General features: G+C 39.3%; 1 protein-coding gene across 1 annotated transcript in view; it reads left to right on the top strand.

Annotated features, from left to right (window-relative positions):
- LOC113972789 (dihydropyrimidine dehydrogenase [NADP(+)]) overlaps positions 1-16819 on the top strand; it is a 260733-nt gene that overhangs the window by 239910 nt on the left and 4004 nt on the right. The window contains exons 19-20 of the mRNA XM_027694199.1: positions 5894-6037; positions 16554-16694. Of these exons, the coding sequence (XP_027550000.1) occupies positions 5894-6037; positions 16554-16694 (285 nt within the window). The remainder of the gene's footprint in view (positions 1-5893; positions 6038-16553; positions 16695-16819) is intronic.

Raw genomic sequence — 16819 nt, 5'->3', positions numbered from 1 at the left:
TGAGTAACTAAATGTGATGGTATATACACATGCAGAGTGGGCAGCAGAGGTTACAGGAACAAGTATATGTGCAGTAATTGCAGATTACTGAGACAGTGCTGTTTATGAAGCAAATAAAAGTTCCAAGAAAAAAATCAAAATAACTGAAAGGCAGAGTTCATTTTTTTTCTGAATAATTGTTGTGTTGTGTCCTTTATTTTGAAGGCATTTCCACATCATTAAAGGCAGTGAACCCAGAAATGTCTCAGCTCTAAGAAACAGAGCCATGAGAATGTATGAACCCTTTGATACAAGGGACAAAATCCCTGTGGCTTCTTGCTAATGGAACTACAGCCTCTCCAGGGGCTGCAACAGCTGATGTTGGCCCAAGAAACTCACTATCAGGTGGAAACTGGTAGAATGAAGTATCCCATCCTCTCCATTACACATCGCCTGCCCACATGCTGTGGGGAGGACTCCTGCAGGATTCCTTGCTGGAGGTGTTGACATGAACCCTGATGCCATCTGGATGGCTCCTTCTTGCCATGGGCTCTTACCATGCAGGGTATGGAACTGACACAGAGAAAAGCAGCTATTTAAGAGAATTTAGCTTTGAATGCCTGAAAGAGTAAGAATGTCTAACAGAATAAGAATTCAAATCTTTACTTTCTCCATTGCCATACATAGTTTTCATTAGTTAAGCAGTTTACCCGTGGGGAAAGCTTCTGCAAAATATTCTCTTTATATATATATATCTATGAATATGAAAATGTGTGTTATTTGCTGCCTTCAGAGGAACAAAATTCAACTGTTGGCATTATTGTTAGGTTGTTTTTTTGTTGGGTGGTTTTCTTTTTTTTCCCCAGAAGTAACACAAGCTACTTGACATTGTCACAAGATTTCATTGTTGTTACTGGTGCTGCTCATTGGTACTGGGACCTTGTGTTTTCTTTCTCTTTGGAAATGTTGGAGTCATGTTTTGTTGTATTCTCTGAGAACAAGGAAGAAAGCAGATATGACTTCAGGAAACCTCAGTAATCTTTCTGTTGTTGTTCTTGTTCTTGTTGCTCTTGTCGTTATTGTTGTTGTGAAGTTGCAACAGGGTGGAGGCAGACCACTGCATGGAAATTATTGCACAGTGTAAAATAAGAACATATTACATGTATTACATGTACATGCAGTATGTAATAAGGATTCTAGATATATGCAGCCATTTTAGCACATCTCCTTGACTAAGGAGAAGTCTTTCTTTCTGCAGACCTTCTCCCTGGTCTCCTGGATCAGGATCTCCTGAGGACAGTGAAGATTGAAGCAAAGAAGGTGTTCCCTATCTGAGCTTCCTCTGCAACCTCTGTTGCAAGGTTCCTTTTTCCATTCAGTAGTGGACCCACATTTTCCCTACTGTTCCTTTTGTTATTAATGTAATAATGTTTTCCCAGAGGCACTTCCACCATTGCTGACGGGCTTGGCCTTGGCCAGTGGCAGGCCCATCTTGGAGCTGGCTGTCCTTGGCTCAGCCAGACATAGGAGAAGCTTCTAGCCACTTCTCACAGAAGCCACCCCTGTAGCCCCCCCCACTATCAAAACCTTGCCATGAAAACTCAATACACTGTGCCAGCTGAAATCTGTGTCTTCTAACAGTAGATGGCATCCAGCCCCTTAGTAGCAGACAGGTCCCAGATAAGCAACCCATGACTTCATCATGGAGACATACGTGGATTTTCCCAGAGTAAGGAGCAGATCAGTTTCCAAGTTAGAAGTAAAGTCGGGGTCATCTGACACATATTGCACTGCCCTGTCCACCGGCCTGTTCCACTGGTTAGGTTGCTTGCTGGTGTGCCCATAAAAATTGCATCAGTCTGAAGTGCAGGATTCTTTCTACTTTTTGCCATTAGGAAACAAGAATCTTTTTTAGTTCATAATATGCTCAATTACCTTTAGATTGATCCATGAATAAATTATAATCAAAACAGACTTACTCACCTTAAAGCTCTCTGGCTTAAGGTTTCATTGTTGATTCATTAAGTTGTCAGTTCTCTATTGGCAGGGTAATGCTTTTTTATGTCTGAATAGAGACAGTTTTAGTGGAAGATACTGTTATCTTTATATGAGCAGGATTTAGCTTTTTTGGTAAGAACAAATTCATCAATGATGAATCCCTGGAGAAACTACTGAAACAAAAATCACAATGTTGCTGAAGATTTATGCAGTTCATCAGTTAAAAGGCAGCTTTTGGAAGTGAAGGGCAAGGGAGGATTTGGATTTTTGCTTTCTTTCTGTAAAATACTCCAGCAAGATATGTCAAGCTTCCAGTTTTGTGATAATGCAATTATAAACAATGAAATAATTCCACTTAATGTATTTATTTTGGCTCCATTCTTGATGTTATCCCTCCAGTAGAAACACATTAAATTATGTCTATATAGAGACAGATGGATACAAATAATGCAGCTATAGACATCACTGATACAGATATATAAGTAGATGAGAATTATCTAATTACTCTGCTTGTTGCAATCTTCTAAGGACTTGCTATGCTCCACATATTCATATTAGTTGTGGTTTTTTTCTAGGCAGATGTTGATATAACAAAGATATCATGTATGGAGAGTTTAGTGACATTGGATTATCTGGAAATTAAAAAAAAAAAAAAGTACTATATAAAGATTTCAAAAGCAAACAGAGTTAAACACACGAAGCTCTGTGCTTGTGCTTTCATTGGGAATTTTGTTATTAAATCCCCTATGTGCTTAGGAAGATATCCTCTACTATGATTAGAGGCGATTTAATTTTAAAATCTCTTAAATATCCATTTCTTCCACAGTTATTTCAATGTCTCCACTTTTTCTGTATCCAGTAACACATTTCATTAAAATATCGTTTGCCATTTCATGTGGCCTTTGACTGCAAGATGTTTGAAACCACAGCTCCGAACAATAAGCACTCTCCTCTGCATTCCCTGTGTCTGTGCATTACTCATAAGGGGAACCATCAATAAGTCCTTCCTAAGCTCCTGAGGCTACATTTTCATGTATTATTTATTGCTGTAGAAAAGATTGTTGGTTTTCAGTGCTGTTTGATGAAATTTGGCTTGGCTGCTTGTGAACTACTAGACCCCAAATAACCAGGCCATTTGTATGGGCACACAGTGTGTGAAGTCAGTGGAAGCTCATTGTGTGTGCCCCAGCCTGGACCAAGACCTACATGTTTCCTTAATTATTTTAAATTCCATTTGACCAAATTCTTGACAGAAAAACAGCAGTGCACAGCAAATATGAAAGTTGGACAATAGTTTTCTAGATGAATCATATTTTCTTTTTAAAAAAAAAATACAGATTATACAGTTTAATTTAGCTGAACACGTAATTACAAATCATCTGAATTATGGAACTGGTGGCATTGCACACTCTTCAAAATGTCTGCTGTACATTCCAGATAGCAGATATGTTAGAGGTAAAAATCTACTTCAACTTACAACTTTGAAAATTAATTAACCTTTGTAATTTGCTCTTCACCTATACACAAAAATAAATTCTTCTTCCACACTCTTCCTTAGATCATCTATTTCACTTCAGTATACCCAGTGTTTCTGTCAGTAGAAATTAGAAGATTGGGCATATATTAAGAGAACAGAAAAGTAAAGGATTTATTAAGAAAAGATTTGGCTGTTCTTCCTGAAGATGATCTTCAATCAGTCAAGCCATGAACAACTGTCTCGTCTCTCTACTACTTCAGTTAAAACATCAGCAAAATTAGCTTTGCTACTTACTCTCAAAGTCAGCAATTCAATTCCTGGCCAGACAGGAAAGAATCCAAAAACGCTTTGTCATCAGGTCTCCTGCTCTCTCAAGCCAAAGTTGTTGGCATCAGCACATAAATTATGGAGAGGAAATAGTTTCTCAGTGACACAACTACTACTTATTTGTAGCCAAAAATGTATTTCTAATTGATTCGGCCTAGTAGACATACCAGAACACTTTTTAGCAAAATTTGTGGGTTTTTGATTTTTGCTAAAAGTTTTAGGCTTTCTAAAAGTCTTGTAAAGAATTGAGTTTACATGTTTGTGCTTTAGAGCCTATTGATTAGAATGAAATTAAACAAATTCTTCCTTCTGCTCATTTTGTCTTATAAAATAATTCTGGTTTTGCTGTCTTATTTGACTTTAGGATGTAAGACCGTTTCCTTATGGCTGTTTGCAGTAGATCATAAAACCTTATTTTAAGACATCCAAGAACATTTCTTGTATGGCAACTGCACAGAAAGGAAAGTTTGTTTGATGTCTGTAAGGAAACCCTTGAACATGGCATGCAGGAACCAAGTTCCCATTGAACAGACACAGAAAGAGCCCCCTGAAGGTGGGGAAACTTGGGCTACACCTACATTTAGGACAGATGGGGTCTGCAGTATCCCCCACGGTTCTGGCCTTGCATTCGCCCAGATTGAGGCTTTGTCTCATAGTTCAGTCCCAGCCTGCAGGAGGGCACCTCCTCTGGAGAGCTCCAGGAGACTGCAAGGCTCCTGCTGACTTGCTGTTAAAAATGTGTTGAGGCCACAAACCAACTCTTGGAAGCAGGGAAGCATTTCAAGGACCTCACCCTCTGGCTCTATGCTCAGAGTGCCAAAAACTGAACAGCCAAGAAAGCTTTTGTTTGTCATAGCAAGAAGCCTGAGGTCCCAGGGTTGGGTGCTGTGGATGACGGAGCTCATTGAGGAATTTTTCTCCTAGGGATTAGCAGAAGAGCAGGGTAACCTCTTCTGGATTTACTTCATTTTAAAAAATAATAATTTGTAAATTTTTAAATAATTTGGGGTTTAAAATTCACATTGAAATTCCCTCTTAAAAAATTGATGACCACGGCAGTACTGTATCTTGTTCGATATGCTCTTTGAGGTTGTATTATTAGCGTGAATTAATGCTAGCAGCTGCTGAGGCTATGTATCCCCTGTTACTACCTGCTGGTTTCTGCAGTACTGCTGTAGCTTCTGAACAGGGTTTAGTTAGGTGGATAAAATACTTCTGCAGAATAAGAAACTAGTTTCAAGGGAGGAAGGGCATGATCTATTGCATAAAGCAAAAATCCATGTTTTTACCATTCTTTGCTCACTGAACTCTGTGACTGTGGCACACTACAGTTGTCCATATCTCTGCTAGGTAAGCAACGGGACTATTTCTGTCGGGAAGCGGAGTGTTTTATGAATCCTTAACCAGCTCTTTCATGTTCTTGGGTGAGACATGAGTTTTGCAATTCAGTGAAATCTTCCTCTAGAGTTTGCTTAATTGGGTTCAAGGATTAAATGTTGCAGAAAAGATTGCAAGTGGGACATAGAGGTAAATTAGGAGATTATAATGCGTTTCAGTTCATTTGGTGTTTGTTAGCCTTACTTTGACAGGTCAAGACAGCCTTCTATTATCAGACTGCAAAATACATGTTTATAAGCTTTTAAAAATATGTATTGATATATTCAGATATCAATACAAATAATCTTAAATACTGGTGGAACCCTTCTAAGTAAACTGATAATTTTCTGATACCTTACCACATAGTATAAAATAAAATAGAAATAAAGTTACACATTTGAATTATTTAATATGATACATTTTTATATACAAGCAAGTATGCAATGGGGATATAATAGATTGTGGGATGCTGACCTGCAATTCAGCTATTTTTCTGCTGTGGGATATTAATATTTTAATATTCAGTATATATTTTCAAGTCAAATCCCAATGTTCATATTTGATTTTTTATTCACTTCTCACTCCAATGTAGTCTTGCTGTTTTCAATTTCAACTTCCTGAATAAGAAGCAAGTCACGGTCCGCATGGACTTAGGGTTTCACCCGTGGGATCAGACTCACCTTTTTACTACCCCCGCTCACTAAGCATAATCATGTTTACTGATTTTTGTTTCAGAAACTACCCAGTTTTGGGCCTTACCTGGAACAACGCAAAAAAATAATAGCTGAGAACAAGATTAAACTGAAGACACAGAACATGGCTGCCGTGCTTCCCGAGAAAAAGCATTTCATTCCGAAGAAGCCCATTCCAGCAATCAAGGTAACAAAAACGTATGCTTATGCATAAGAAATGATCGGCCATCAGGCAGTTGACATGCACAGTCATTTCTGGCAGCTTGAGTTGGTTATTACTGCTTTTAAGCTAGTTAGAGGGCATCAAAGACAACTCTTTATGCAGACTTTCTAGCTTTTAACCAAAATCAATGAGAAATGATTTGTATAGGTATTTCTCTAATGTCATTTTTCAAAATGAAGATATTCAGGCAATGGAACAGTAATTGCAGAACAAGCAGGGTAATGCCTTGAAGAACAAAGCAGAATTGTTTACAATTTCTTTCAGTTTGAATGCTACAGTATGAGCTGTTTTGCATGATACCTTTTGATTACTTGCAATGTGCTAAATGCCTCCATCCCTCATGTAGGATCAATGAAAAAGGTTGGTGTTCAGTACATATAAAAGCTGTGTCATAGGTTTTCAGATTGAACTTTTAAAGCTGGAGAATGTTTGTCTAAGTAGCTTATCCACCGTCTACAATGAGTAAATGTCAAGGCAAAAATAAAACCTGTGACCCCTATCTACTCCATAATATATACATTGAAGCTTTTCTCTTCCCTTAGGTAGCCAATAAATATCAATAAAATGAAACGGCATAAGCTAATTATTCTAGGTGTTCACTTCAGAGCTGACTTCAACTTCAAGTCTGAATAGGAAAATAAGTGAGCAATTTATTATTTTTCTTTTTAAATCAGGATTCTCATGTAGGCCCTTTTATAAAGCAATGTGAAAATTATGTCTGTTAATTTGTTGACTGTTTTGCTCATATATGGGAGAATATCAGATATCTACGGTAGGTAACTTTCCCTGTATGAACACACCTGTAAGAATTCTTGCAAAAATAAGGTGAAACATGGTGAATACAATATGAACAGTGCTCAAAATAACACATAATTCCCAAGAGAATTTTGCAATTTACCAGTATATCCAGTATTCCAAACTAACTGGTAGAATGGCAAAACCAGCCAAGGAGAAATTTTGAATCATCTTCCTGTTTAAATTAAATAGTTTGCCACATCTATAGACCTCTCTCAGATTTCTGGACTGCTTATTTTGGTTTATGTCATGCTTTTGAAAATCACTCCTCTCCTCTTGTGCTGAGGTTCCCTTCTATATGTATACAAAAAGTTCCAAAGAACAGCAATCTACTCTTTTTTTCCCCCCACTATGATGAGCATTTTCAAAGCCTGCTTGACCTCCGAGGTTTCATGATTCTGTTCTCTTTGCAGGGAGAGAGTATTGATGTAGGGAAAAAGAAAAAGAAGAAGCAAGAGCCAATAACTGCATTTTCAATGAGATAGCTTGCTTCTGAAAACAGCAGAAAACCAGAAAACTGATACCATCCAAAAGCAAATAAACCGAATGAAGGAAAAAGTTTAGCAAGAGGGAAAAACAGACATAAAGACTTGAAAAAACATAAATAAAAAAGTTGAGGTCAATAATTTATCAAGCCTAACTCCAAGTACAAAAGCAAAAAAGATCCAAGTGGTAGGAGATAGATTAAAAAAAAGAAAAGAGGCCCTACAGCAGGGAAGAGGAAAATGAATTCCCCCAAATACAAACTTTTGTTTATAAGATATTGAATACTTTTGAGTGGTGTCTGAGGAGCTTCTCAGTCAGTGAAATCAGGTTAGCCTCTTTTTCACACCTTTGGTTAAATGAAACTGAAGCAATTAGAAGAAGATAGGCGTCGCCAAAGCTGATTTGTGACAGTCTTTCAGTATGAACATCTCTTTTATATTTTAACCATAATGAGAAAAACAACAGCAAGAGAGGTTGTATTGTGTTTGCATGGCAAGGTTTTGGTGTAGTGGTGGGGTACAGGGGTGGTTTCTCTGAGAAGCTGCTGGGAGCTTCCCCAGTGTCCGACAAAGTCAAGGGCAGCTGGCTTCAAGACGGACCCACCACTGGCCAAACCCAAGCCCATCAGCAATGGTGTAGTGCCTCTGGGATAACATATTTTAAAAGGGGGGAAAAACAGCAACTTCAGTTGAAGAGAGGAGTGAGAATATGGCCTTTTCAGGGATCTGCTTGGCAGAGAACCATGAAATAAAGCCCTGGAGGAAAGAGAGGTAATATTCAAGGATCACCTCTCCCAAGCTCAGGAGTGATGCATCCCAACAAAGAGGAAGTCAGGGAAAAATGCCATGAGGCCCTGGACAAACTCAGACACAAAAAGGAAGCCTTCAGAGGGTCACCAAGATGACCAGAGAGCTGGAGCACCTCTCTTATGCAGACAGGCTGAGAGCTGGAGCTGTTCATCCTGGAAAAGAAAAGGCTCTGGGGAGACAGAGACCCTTCCAGTACCTAAAGTGGCTGCAAGAGAACTGGAGAGAAACTTTTTACAAGGGCATGTGGTGACAGGACAAGGGGGAATGGCTTTAAACTGAAAGAAGACAGGCTTAGATTGGATATTAGGAAGAAATTCTTCACTATGAGGGTGGTGAGGCACTGGAACAGCTTTCCCAGAGAAGTTGTGGATGCCCCATCCCGGGAGTGTTCAAGACCAACATGACCTGCTAGAAGGTGTCCTTGCCCGTGGCAGGGGATTTGGAACTGGATGACCTTTGAGGTCCCTTTCAACACAAACCATTCTGTGATTCTAGGTGATAGGAACATCTCTGTAGACACCAAGGTCAGTGAAGAAGGAGGGGGAGGAGGTGCTCCAGGTGACACAGCAGAGATTCCCCTACAGCCTGTGGTGCAGGCTGTGGTAAAGCAGGCTGCCCACCTGCAGCCCATGGAGGTCCAGAGTGGAGCAGATATCCTCCTGCAGCCTAGGGGGGACCCCATGCCAGAAAGAAGGCCGTAACCTCATGGGAAGCCTGCACTGGGGCAGGCTCCTGGTAGGACTTGTGACCCCATGGAGAGAGGAGCCCACAATGGAGCAGTTTTGCTGGCATAACTTGTGGCCCTGTGGAAGGGACCCATGCTGGAACAGTCTGTTCCTGAAAGACTGCACTCTGTGGGAGAGACTCACACTGGAGCAGTTCATGAAGAACTGCAGCCTGTGGGACGGACTCGGGAGGGACCCCACTCTGGAGCAGGGAAAGAATGTGAAGAGTCCTGCCTGTGAGGAGGAAGGAAAGGCAGAGACAATGTGAAGCCAACTGCAACACCTTCTAACCCTAACCCATCCCCCTGTACCACCAAGTGGGGAGGAGGTAGAGAATTTAGGAGTAAAGTTGAGCCCAGGAAGAAGGAAGTGGTGGGGGGAAGGTGTTTCATGATTTGGTTTTATATGTCATATATACTCTGATATGATTGGCAATAAATTAAACTAATTTCCCCAAGTCCAGTCTCTTTTGCCTGACACAATAACTGGTGAGTGATCTCTCCCTGTCCTTGTCTCGGCCCGTGAGACTTTCAGTATATATTTTGTCCCCTGTCCTGCTGAGGAGGGGAGTGATAGAGCAGCTTTGGTGGATACCTGGTGTCCAGATGGGGTCAGTTCACCACAAATGCCCACTAAGAAATAGGAAAATACCTGGGTTTTGGTTAAAGTAGGGAATTTGCCACTACAAATGGAGGTTTTAATAAAGTTGATTATTAATAGATCCATCTATTATTATATAGTGGTGAAAATCTGCCAGGAGGATTCAGAATATTCATTAATGAAGCTGAGTGAAGCTTAATGAAAAAAGGTGACTTATCTGATACCCTTGCCTGATCAGGAATTCTCCATGGAGAGAGGCAAAGGAACTTGGACTTGAGTGATTTATTTGTAACTGTCCAAGAAATGTTCACATTTAGAATTACAAATCCCAGACCATCTTCAAGTAGTTCTGTCTTGGCTGACCCTCTAGACAGAAAGAATAACATATTCACTAACTGAATATGTTAGTTCAGACTAGGATATTGGGAGTAGTAAAGGTCAGTACCTGGTTCTCACAGGTAGTCCCAGCTTAACTCTCGCTCTCTGGAGCAGTGAAGTGGCATGCTTGAAAGCTGATGGGACCTGAGAGATAGGTGCCCTTGAAAGAGCTATGACCCCTGCAGTGGCTGCTTGTATTTTTGGAGGGTTGCTGCAAATTTCCTGATGCCCCCCCCCAAGTTTCCTAATCTGCCTAATCAGCTGTTGGGTTGGTGATATGTAAATTCCAACATTTTTGTAAATACCACATGCTGTCAAATTGTCTTTTTTTTTAATCAATTTAAAAACCCTCTGCAATTATCCAAAATCTAACTTATTTTTTGGATCTCTTTTCCCATGGCTGTTCTCTTTATCTTCTCTATTTTTCAATATTATTTGAAACTGCGTACTTTGATGTTCAGCAGAGTTGTTTATTCTTTTCTCACTTGTCTGTAATATCGGTATTTCTGCCATATGTGGATATGTACCTTGGATATTTTCTTTTCAGTTGCAGTTTTGTACAGCTCCTACAGATGTATTTGCCTATTTCAGGTTACCTCCTTATTACTTTAATTTCTTTCCTTATATGTTTTTGTGTTTTCTTCCTAATAATTTAGTTCTTTTGCCTTAAGGGCCTATACCACAATATTCAGTCACCATTTATCTGCTTATTTTATTTCTTCCTTTTTTACTCCACAAGTCTTGCTGTAGAGATTGCCTTGTTTGGTAGTTCAAACATTCTGGCGTAGCTCTATTTGTCAGCTTAGCTAGGGCGTGACATGGTGTTCCACCTGTTGGAAAAATATCCACAGAGATCCTCAAGCTTAAATTCCTTGTGTTTGATCTAGTTCAAGTAAACTGTAGTCTTCAGATATGGGCAGAAATCCTAGAGTCCAAACTTCCTCTTTCCCTCCCCCCTCTTACTGCAGCAGAAGGACTGCCTCAAGTGGCTCTGCAAGAGAATAGAATAGGAATAGAAACAGAATAGAATAGAATAGAATAGAATAGAATAGAATAGAATAGAAAAAATAATTTCAATTGGAAAGGACCAACTGCTTGACCACTTCAGGACTGACCAATAGATAAAGCATGTTATTAAGGGCATTTTCCAAATGCCTCTTGAGCACTAATAGGCTTGGAGCTTCAACCACCTCTCTAGGAAGCATATGCATGGCCATCCTCTTGGTAAAGAAGTGCTTCCTAATGTCCAGTCTGAACCTCTCCAGCATAGCTTTGAACCATTCCTACATGACCTATTGCTGTATACCAGGGAGGAAAGATCATCAGCTCGCTTTCTATTTCCTCCACTCAGGAAGCTGTAGAGGGCAGTGAGGTCACTCCTCAGCCTCCTTTTCTCCAAACTAGACAAGTCCAAAGTCCTTTGCTGCTCCTCACGGGATGTTCTTGCGCTTTCACCAGCTTTGTTGCTCTCTCTAGTTGCATTCAAGTACCTTCACGTCCTCCTGAAATGGTGGGGGACTCAGAACTGTATACAGCACTCAAGGCGAGGGCACAACAATGCTGTACACAGTTGGACAGTCACCTCTTTTGAGTGGCTGGTTGTGCTGTGTTTGCTGCACCCCAGGTTGTGGTTTGCCCTCTGGGCTGTCCGGGCACACCACTGGCTCACAATGCACCTGCTGCCCACCAGCACCCTCACATCCCTTTCAGCAGGGCTGCACTCCAGTCACTCCTCTCCTAATTTATACTTCTGCCCAGCGTTTCTCCATCCTAGGTGCAGAATCTGGCATTTGGGCTTGTTAAATTTCTTCCCATTAATCATTGCCCAGTGCTCCAGGGCACTGTGCTTCTGTGGTTGAAACTGGAATGACTTTGTATTCCACATCATGGCTGATTAATTATAACAACAGCACTGCAGTAGTTATGGTGCTATTTTCTATCTTAAAATCTTGCTAGTTTGCTTGCCTCTGGTCAGGACAGCACACCAAGCAGAAGGTTCCGTGAGTTGTCAATAGTGTCTCCTACTGTGTTTTCTTTTTCAGATTTTTTTATCTAGAATGTATCTGTTGGCAAGATCAGCAAAAGTTATTTACTTTGATAAGATGTTTGTCAAGCTGCATTTTTTCACTGTGATAGTATCTCTTCATCTAGTTTTTTAAAATACCTACAAGTTTCTTGGATTTTCTTCAATTTAAATTAAAATTTGTACCAACTCTACACTCTTCTGGTTCAAATCTTTTCCTGAAAGACACTCAAACATACTAAACAACATCATATCTAACCAGAAAATTGAGATGCTTTGTTCTGTTAATATTTGACATTTTCTGAACATTTGTCATTGTATTCCACATCTTTATTTTTTGCTTTGTTTTTGTTCTTTAACCAACTTGCAATCCCAGTTCATGACTACTTAATTTCAGAGCTCTGTTGTATCACAGGCTTCTGTCAGAGGCCTAGTCAAACATAAAAATTACTAGTGTTTTTGGGTTTTGAGGTTTTTTTTTTATTTGAAAGACCTCGCAGTCTTCATAAAGAATTGTGATAGATACACAAGGCATAATTTTCATTACAGAAACCTTATTGAATAATAACATAAAGGTTCATCTAAGTGTTTGGACAACACTCTCAGGCACATGGTGTGATTTTTGGAATTTTCCTGTGCACAGACAGGAATTGGATTCGATGATGTGGGTCCCTTCCAACGCAGGATAGCCTAGATTCTATGAGTTATTTTGTAAGCCCCACTTAAGCTGGTACCACAACTGTTTTACTGAAAACAAGGCTTAGAGGTCCCTAATTCTCAGAGCACCTTTTTTAAGTATTGGCAAAGTATCTGTGATCTTTCAATGTAAAATTAGTTTTAATCGGATTACATAGTTAGCTACTTTACTGTAAATTGACTTGATCATGTACCCTCAGATTCTGGTGACTTTTTCTTCTGTAATCCGTAATTTTGTTTCTAACATTTCTTCTTTTCATCTCTCTCTTTCTGTCAGTACCTCATCTTTATTATGGAAAAAGATCATGTGGAAGACAGGTACCTCTCTAATGTGTGTTCCCTTTGAACTTGCTGTGTGAGGTGCAGTACCTGCACTGTGTATGGCTTTCTAATGAGAGGCCTGTGATGTTCATCATCTCTAGAGCACAGTGGGGTCTTACACGAAAAGGTCTGCATGAAGATGGACACAGCAGGTCTACAAGGAGCCAGAGCTCAACCATGAATCGTATTTACAAATATGGGTTTACTAATATAATGGCTAATGAAAAGCTAATCACCATAAAATGTTTGATACCTTTAGATTAAAATGCAGCTATTATAGCATTGCAAAAATAATATTCTACTGAACAGATCTGCTCCTTGTGTATGCTCAAAATCACATCTGCCTAGCTTGGTGACAAAAAGAATATTTTTTTCTGTACTCATTAGTAACATAAAACTAATGGATTCTGCTCCAATTCTCTCCATAGCAACTGAATTCCCTGACAGTTCCAGTTGCAGGACAACATTCCTCTCCCAGTTCATTCAGTACAGTTTTGTTAAGAAGAGCAGGACAGCACAGCAGTAATTAAAAGGAGCACCCCATGTCCTTGCCGTCTCAAAGGTGCAGCTTAGGACAAAATTTAACTTCCATCTTTTTCTTTCTTTTTTCTTTTTTTTTTATTGCTGCTGGTAATGCATAAGCCAGAAAGAACACAACTTGACTTTCAGAACCTGGCTCCTGTTTGCAGGTCTGGCAGTTGGCAAAAAAAAAAAAAAATTAGTCTGTAAACATTGCACATTTGATCTGGAGGCCATTGAGATATATCAAGTGTGGAATCCCATAGTGCCATTTTAGACAGTTGCTTTTTGGAGTGAAACCACTTTAAACAGTGAAAGCTGATTATTTCTTGCTGCACTGTTTATTTTGTTCCAAACATTTATGATTTTATGAAAACAAGAAGCCCTGAGATGCTGTAAAAGAGTGCACCTGCAGAACATCTTTTAAGTACCGTTGCTTTTTTAGTCAATAATGTCTTGAAACTTTGCAAATGAATGAAGATATAGTTTTTGCTTGAGAGAAAGAAGTGATTAAAAGACACAACAGCAAAGAGGGTAAATTAGCAGTAAGTCATTGACACAGTCTTTTGAAATCACTTTCAGGCCTCTAAAATGCCATCATCCTCCCTATTTGGGATTCTAAGTCCCCAAAAGTGTATTTTTGTAGGCTATGAGAAGTGAGACTTGGTTACAAATTCAGAAATCACCATGCTACATGCATTATTTTTGTTATTCCTTTTGTGAGTTTGTAGCTGGAAAAAATCAACTTTGATTATGTTGTTGCAAGCAAGCACTTCCTGAGCTATCTAATGGTATCCTAAACTTTGGACTGCCTCCCCTGTGTCCTCCAGCTGCTTCCCTGGAAGGCCATTAACCACCTCACTCCTTTCCCATTTAAAAAGCCTCTTCTAATTTCCAGCTTTGAATTTATTCATGGCTGGCTTATAATCGCGTGTTCTTGTGTCAGCATTGTCATTTAACTTAAATAGGTCTTTCCCCTCCCTGATGTATATATAGACATCATATTCTTGCTCTGCCTTCATCTTCCTAGGCTAAACATCTTGTAAGGTTTTTTTTGTCTTCTCTCACAAGCAAGGCCCTCCATTTCATGATTATTTGAGTAGCCCATCTCTGCAACCTGCTTGAGCTCTGTGGGTTTTGTTAACATCCAAACAATATTTAAAGACTACAGATGTGAATCCAGAACCTCCCTGAGAAAATTGCTTATGCTATTTAAACATATGCTTTTTCAGACTGAAAAGCCCTTCACTGTCAGGAATCTCCCCATGTTGATACTTTTGCAATATAGGCAGGCAGTGGAAAGCTTCTTCATTGTATGTTGTGCAGATTTTACATCATTTCTTTAAATTCTTCAGTACACAGATCATCACTTGCAGGAGACATGCATTTTTGACAGTGGAACGTTTTGGAGATAAATACACACAAGAGAGGACACTTAGTATTTCTGGGGGCAGTAGATCACACAAAAATGTGAATTTTGAAACCTATAGCAGGTTCAAAAGATGGGACTTGTCAACAGACAAGCGTACATGAGAGTTTAGAAAAGCTGGAGCTGAATTCTACTACTACAATATTTCACCTGACATAGAAGACTGCAGACACCTGAGAACTGTAGCAACCTGAAAACTGCTGCAAATCCAGTAAATCCATAAACGTTTCTGAGTAAGAAGTGGAACTGAAAAGACAGGGATATGAGCAGTTCCTAGGAGATCACATTTGATTTAGTAACTGTAGCTCATCAGTGGAGTCACAGTAAAGGGCTGCATGTTCAAGTCTTGTTCTAGTAAAAAGTATTAGCTGAAACACTTTCATAGTAGTTAATTGACCTTTTACAGTAGTTTAAGCAAACAGATTTTACTTCAAATTTGCAATGAATTTGGACCATGCACATAATCGGCTCACACAGCTCTACTGATGAGTGCTAACTCATTAAGCCGTGATAACTTGCTCACAGTCATCTGTCCACGCTCATCACGCTGCCTTTAGCAATGTGCCATAGCTGTTTTATGCTGGAAGAACATTAATGTTCTCTGCATGATGCTGAGAAGAACTGGAAGGCTTTTAGCATTGAATGAATGCAACCAAGGTATTTCACATGTCAGCAACTTAGGGGTTTGGCAGAGAGAAAACATTTGAGTGTTTTTGGAACAAGAAAACAGTACCATTTGCCAGTCTTTCTTCTTGGGCATAGGATTTGGGTGAATTTTCTACCTCAACAGTCATTAGGAGCAAATTCATAGATACTACTACTGCATCCAGTGAAGAAAGAGATTTGTTTCTTTACATAAAAATACTATTGTACAAGTGCTGAAGGCCAGGTAGACTTCATTCTTTCAGAAAGCAGAGCTGGTTTTGCAAGTTCTTAGCAGACTAGGAAGACACTTTCTCATTTAATTCATCTAGCAGAGCTTTCCTTTAGAGCTGACATTGATAAAGCCACATTAACCATTGCTTTCATTTGGCATAGAAATAATTAGGGATGTTTAGTTTTTTTCAAAGTAATGCTGCCCAAAATAAGTTACACAATGAAAATTTAAGTTGCTGTAATTCTGTTCTTCTGCAATGAGAGTGGAAAACAATATATATAAAGCATTGTATGAGATTATAAATCATACAGGTTAAATACAACATACTACTAGACACTTAAAATGGTTGCTGCTAATGTTGGAATAATTTTTGGACTAACAGGAATAAGGTTAGTATTGCTTGTTCAAAAATATCGAGAAACAGAATTCAAAAATAAATCCTTATCATGTTTCTTGGCAACACAAGAACAAAGGTAAACACTTTGAAGCTTATGATTTTGGGCAGACTTGTCTGTGTCTCTTATTTGGCTTGATCTTGAGCACTTTTCAATCAAGGACCAAATGTGTAACCTATTTGTAGAATGTTTGTACACCAAATACTTCTAGTACTGCCTGCATTCAAAATGTGCCTTATGGAGCATTCTTTGTATTTTACGGGAGGTATGAAGGTCAGCAACTTGGAAATTTAAAAGAAAAATCCTAAACATCATCAAAATGCATGGCCAAATCTTCCATATTAAAGTACTAGAGAGTGCTCCTGTGCAGCTGTAGAAACTGCTTAGGTATCTTATAAATGAGTCGGTAACTGTTTTTTTCCCCTAGGATGTAATTGGAAAAGCACTGCAATATATTGGAACATATGGTGATCTGTGCAACACAGAGCAAGTTGTGGCTCTGATTGACGAGGAAATGTGTATCAACTGTGGCAAATGCTACATGACCTGTAATGATTCTGGCTACCAGGTAAGAGCACAGCTGTAATTAGCAGAAAGGCACGATGAGTTATCTTTCTGCTGCTGGGAAGAAAGAATTCACCTTCTGTTAATGAGCAGGTGGTAAAAACAGATGCCTAAAATACTGGATTCAAA

The sequence above is a fragment of the Neopelma chrysocephalum genome, unplaced genomic scaffold, assembly GCF_003984885.1.
Source record: "Neopelma chrysocephalum unplaced genomic scaffold, ASM398488v2 Primary Assembly neopelma1_97, whole genome shotgun sequence".
NCBI classification, from domain to species: domain Eukaryota; kingdom Metazoa; phylum Chordata; class Aves; order Passeriformes; family Pipridae; genus Neopelma; species Neopelma chrysocephalum.
This window is presented reverse-complemented; position numbering and strand designations above follow the sequence as displayed.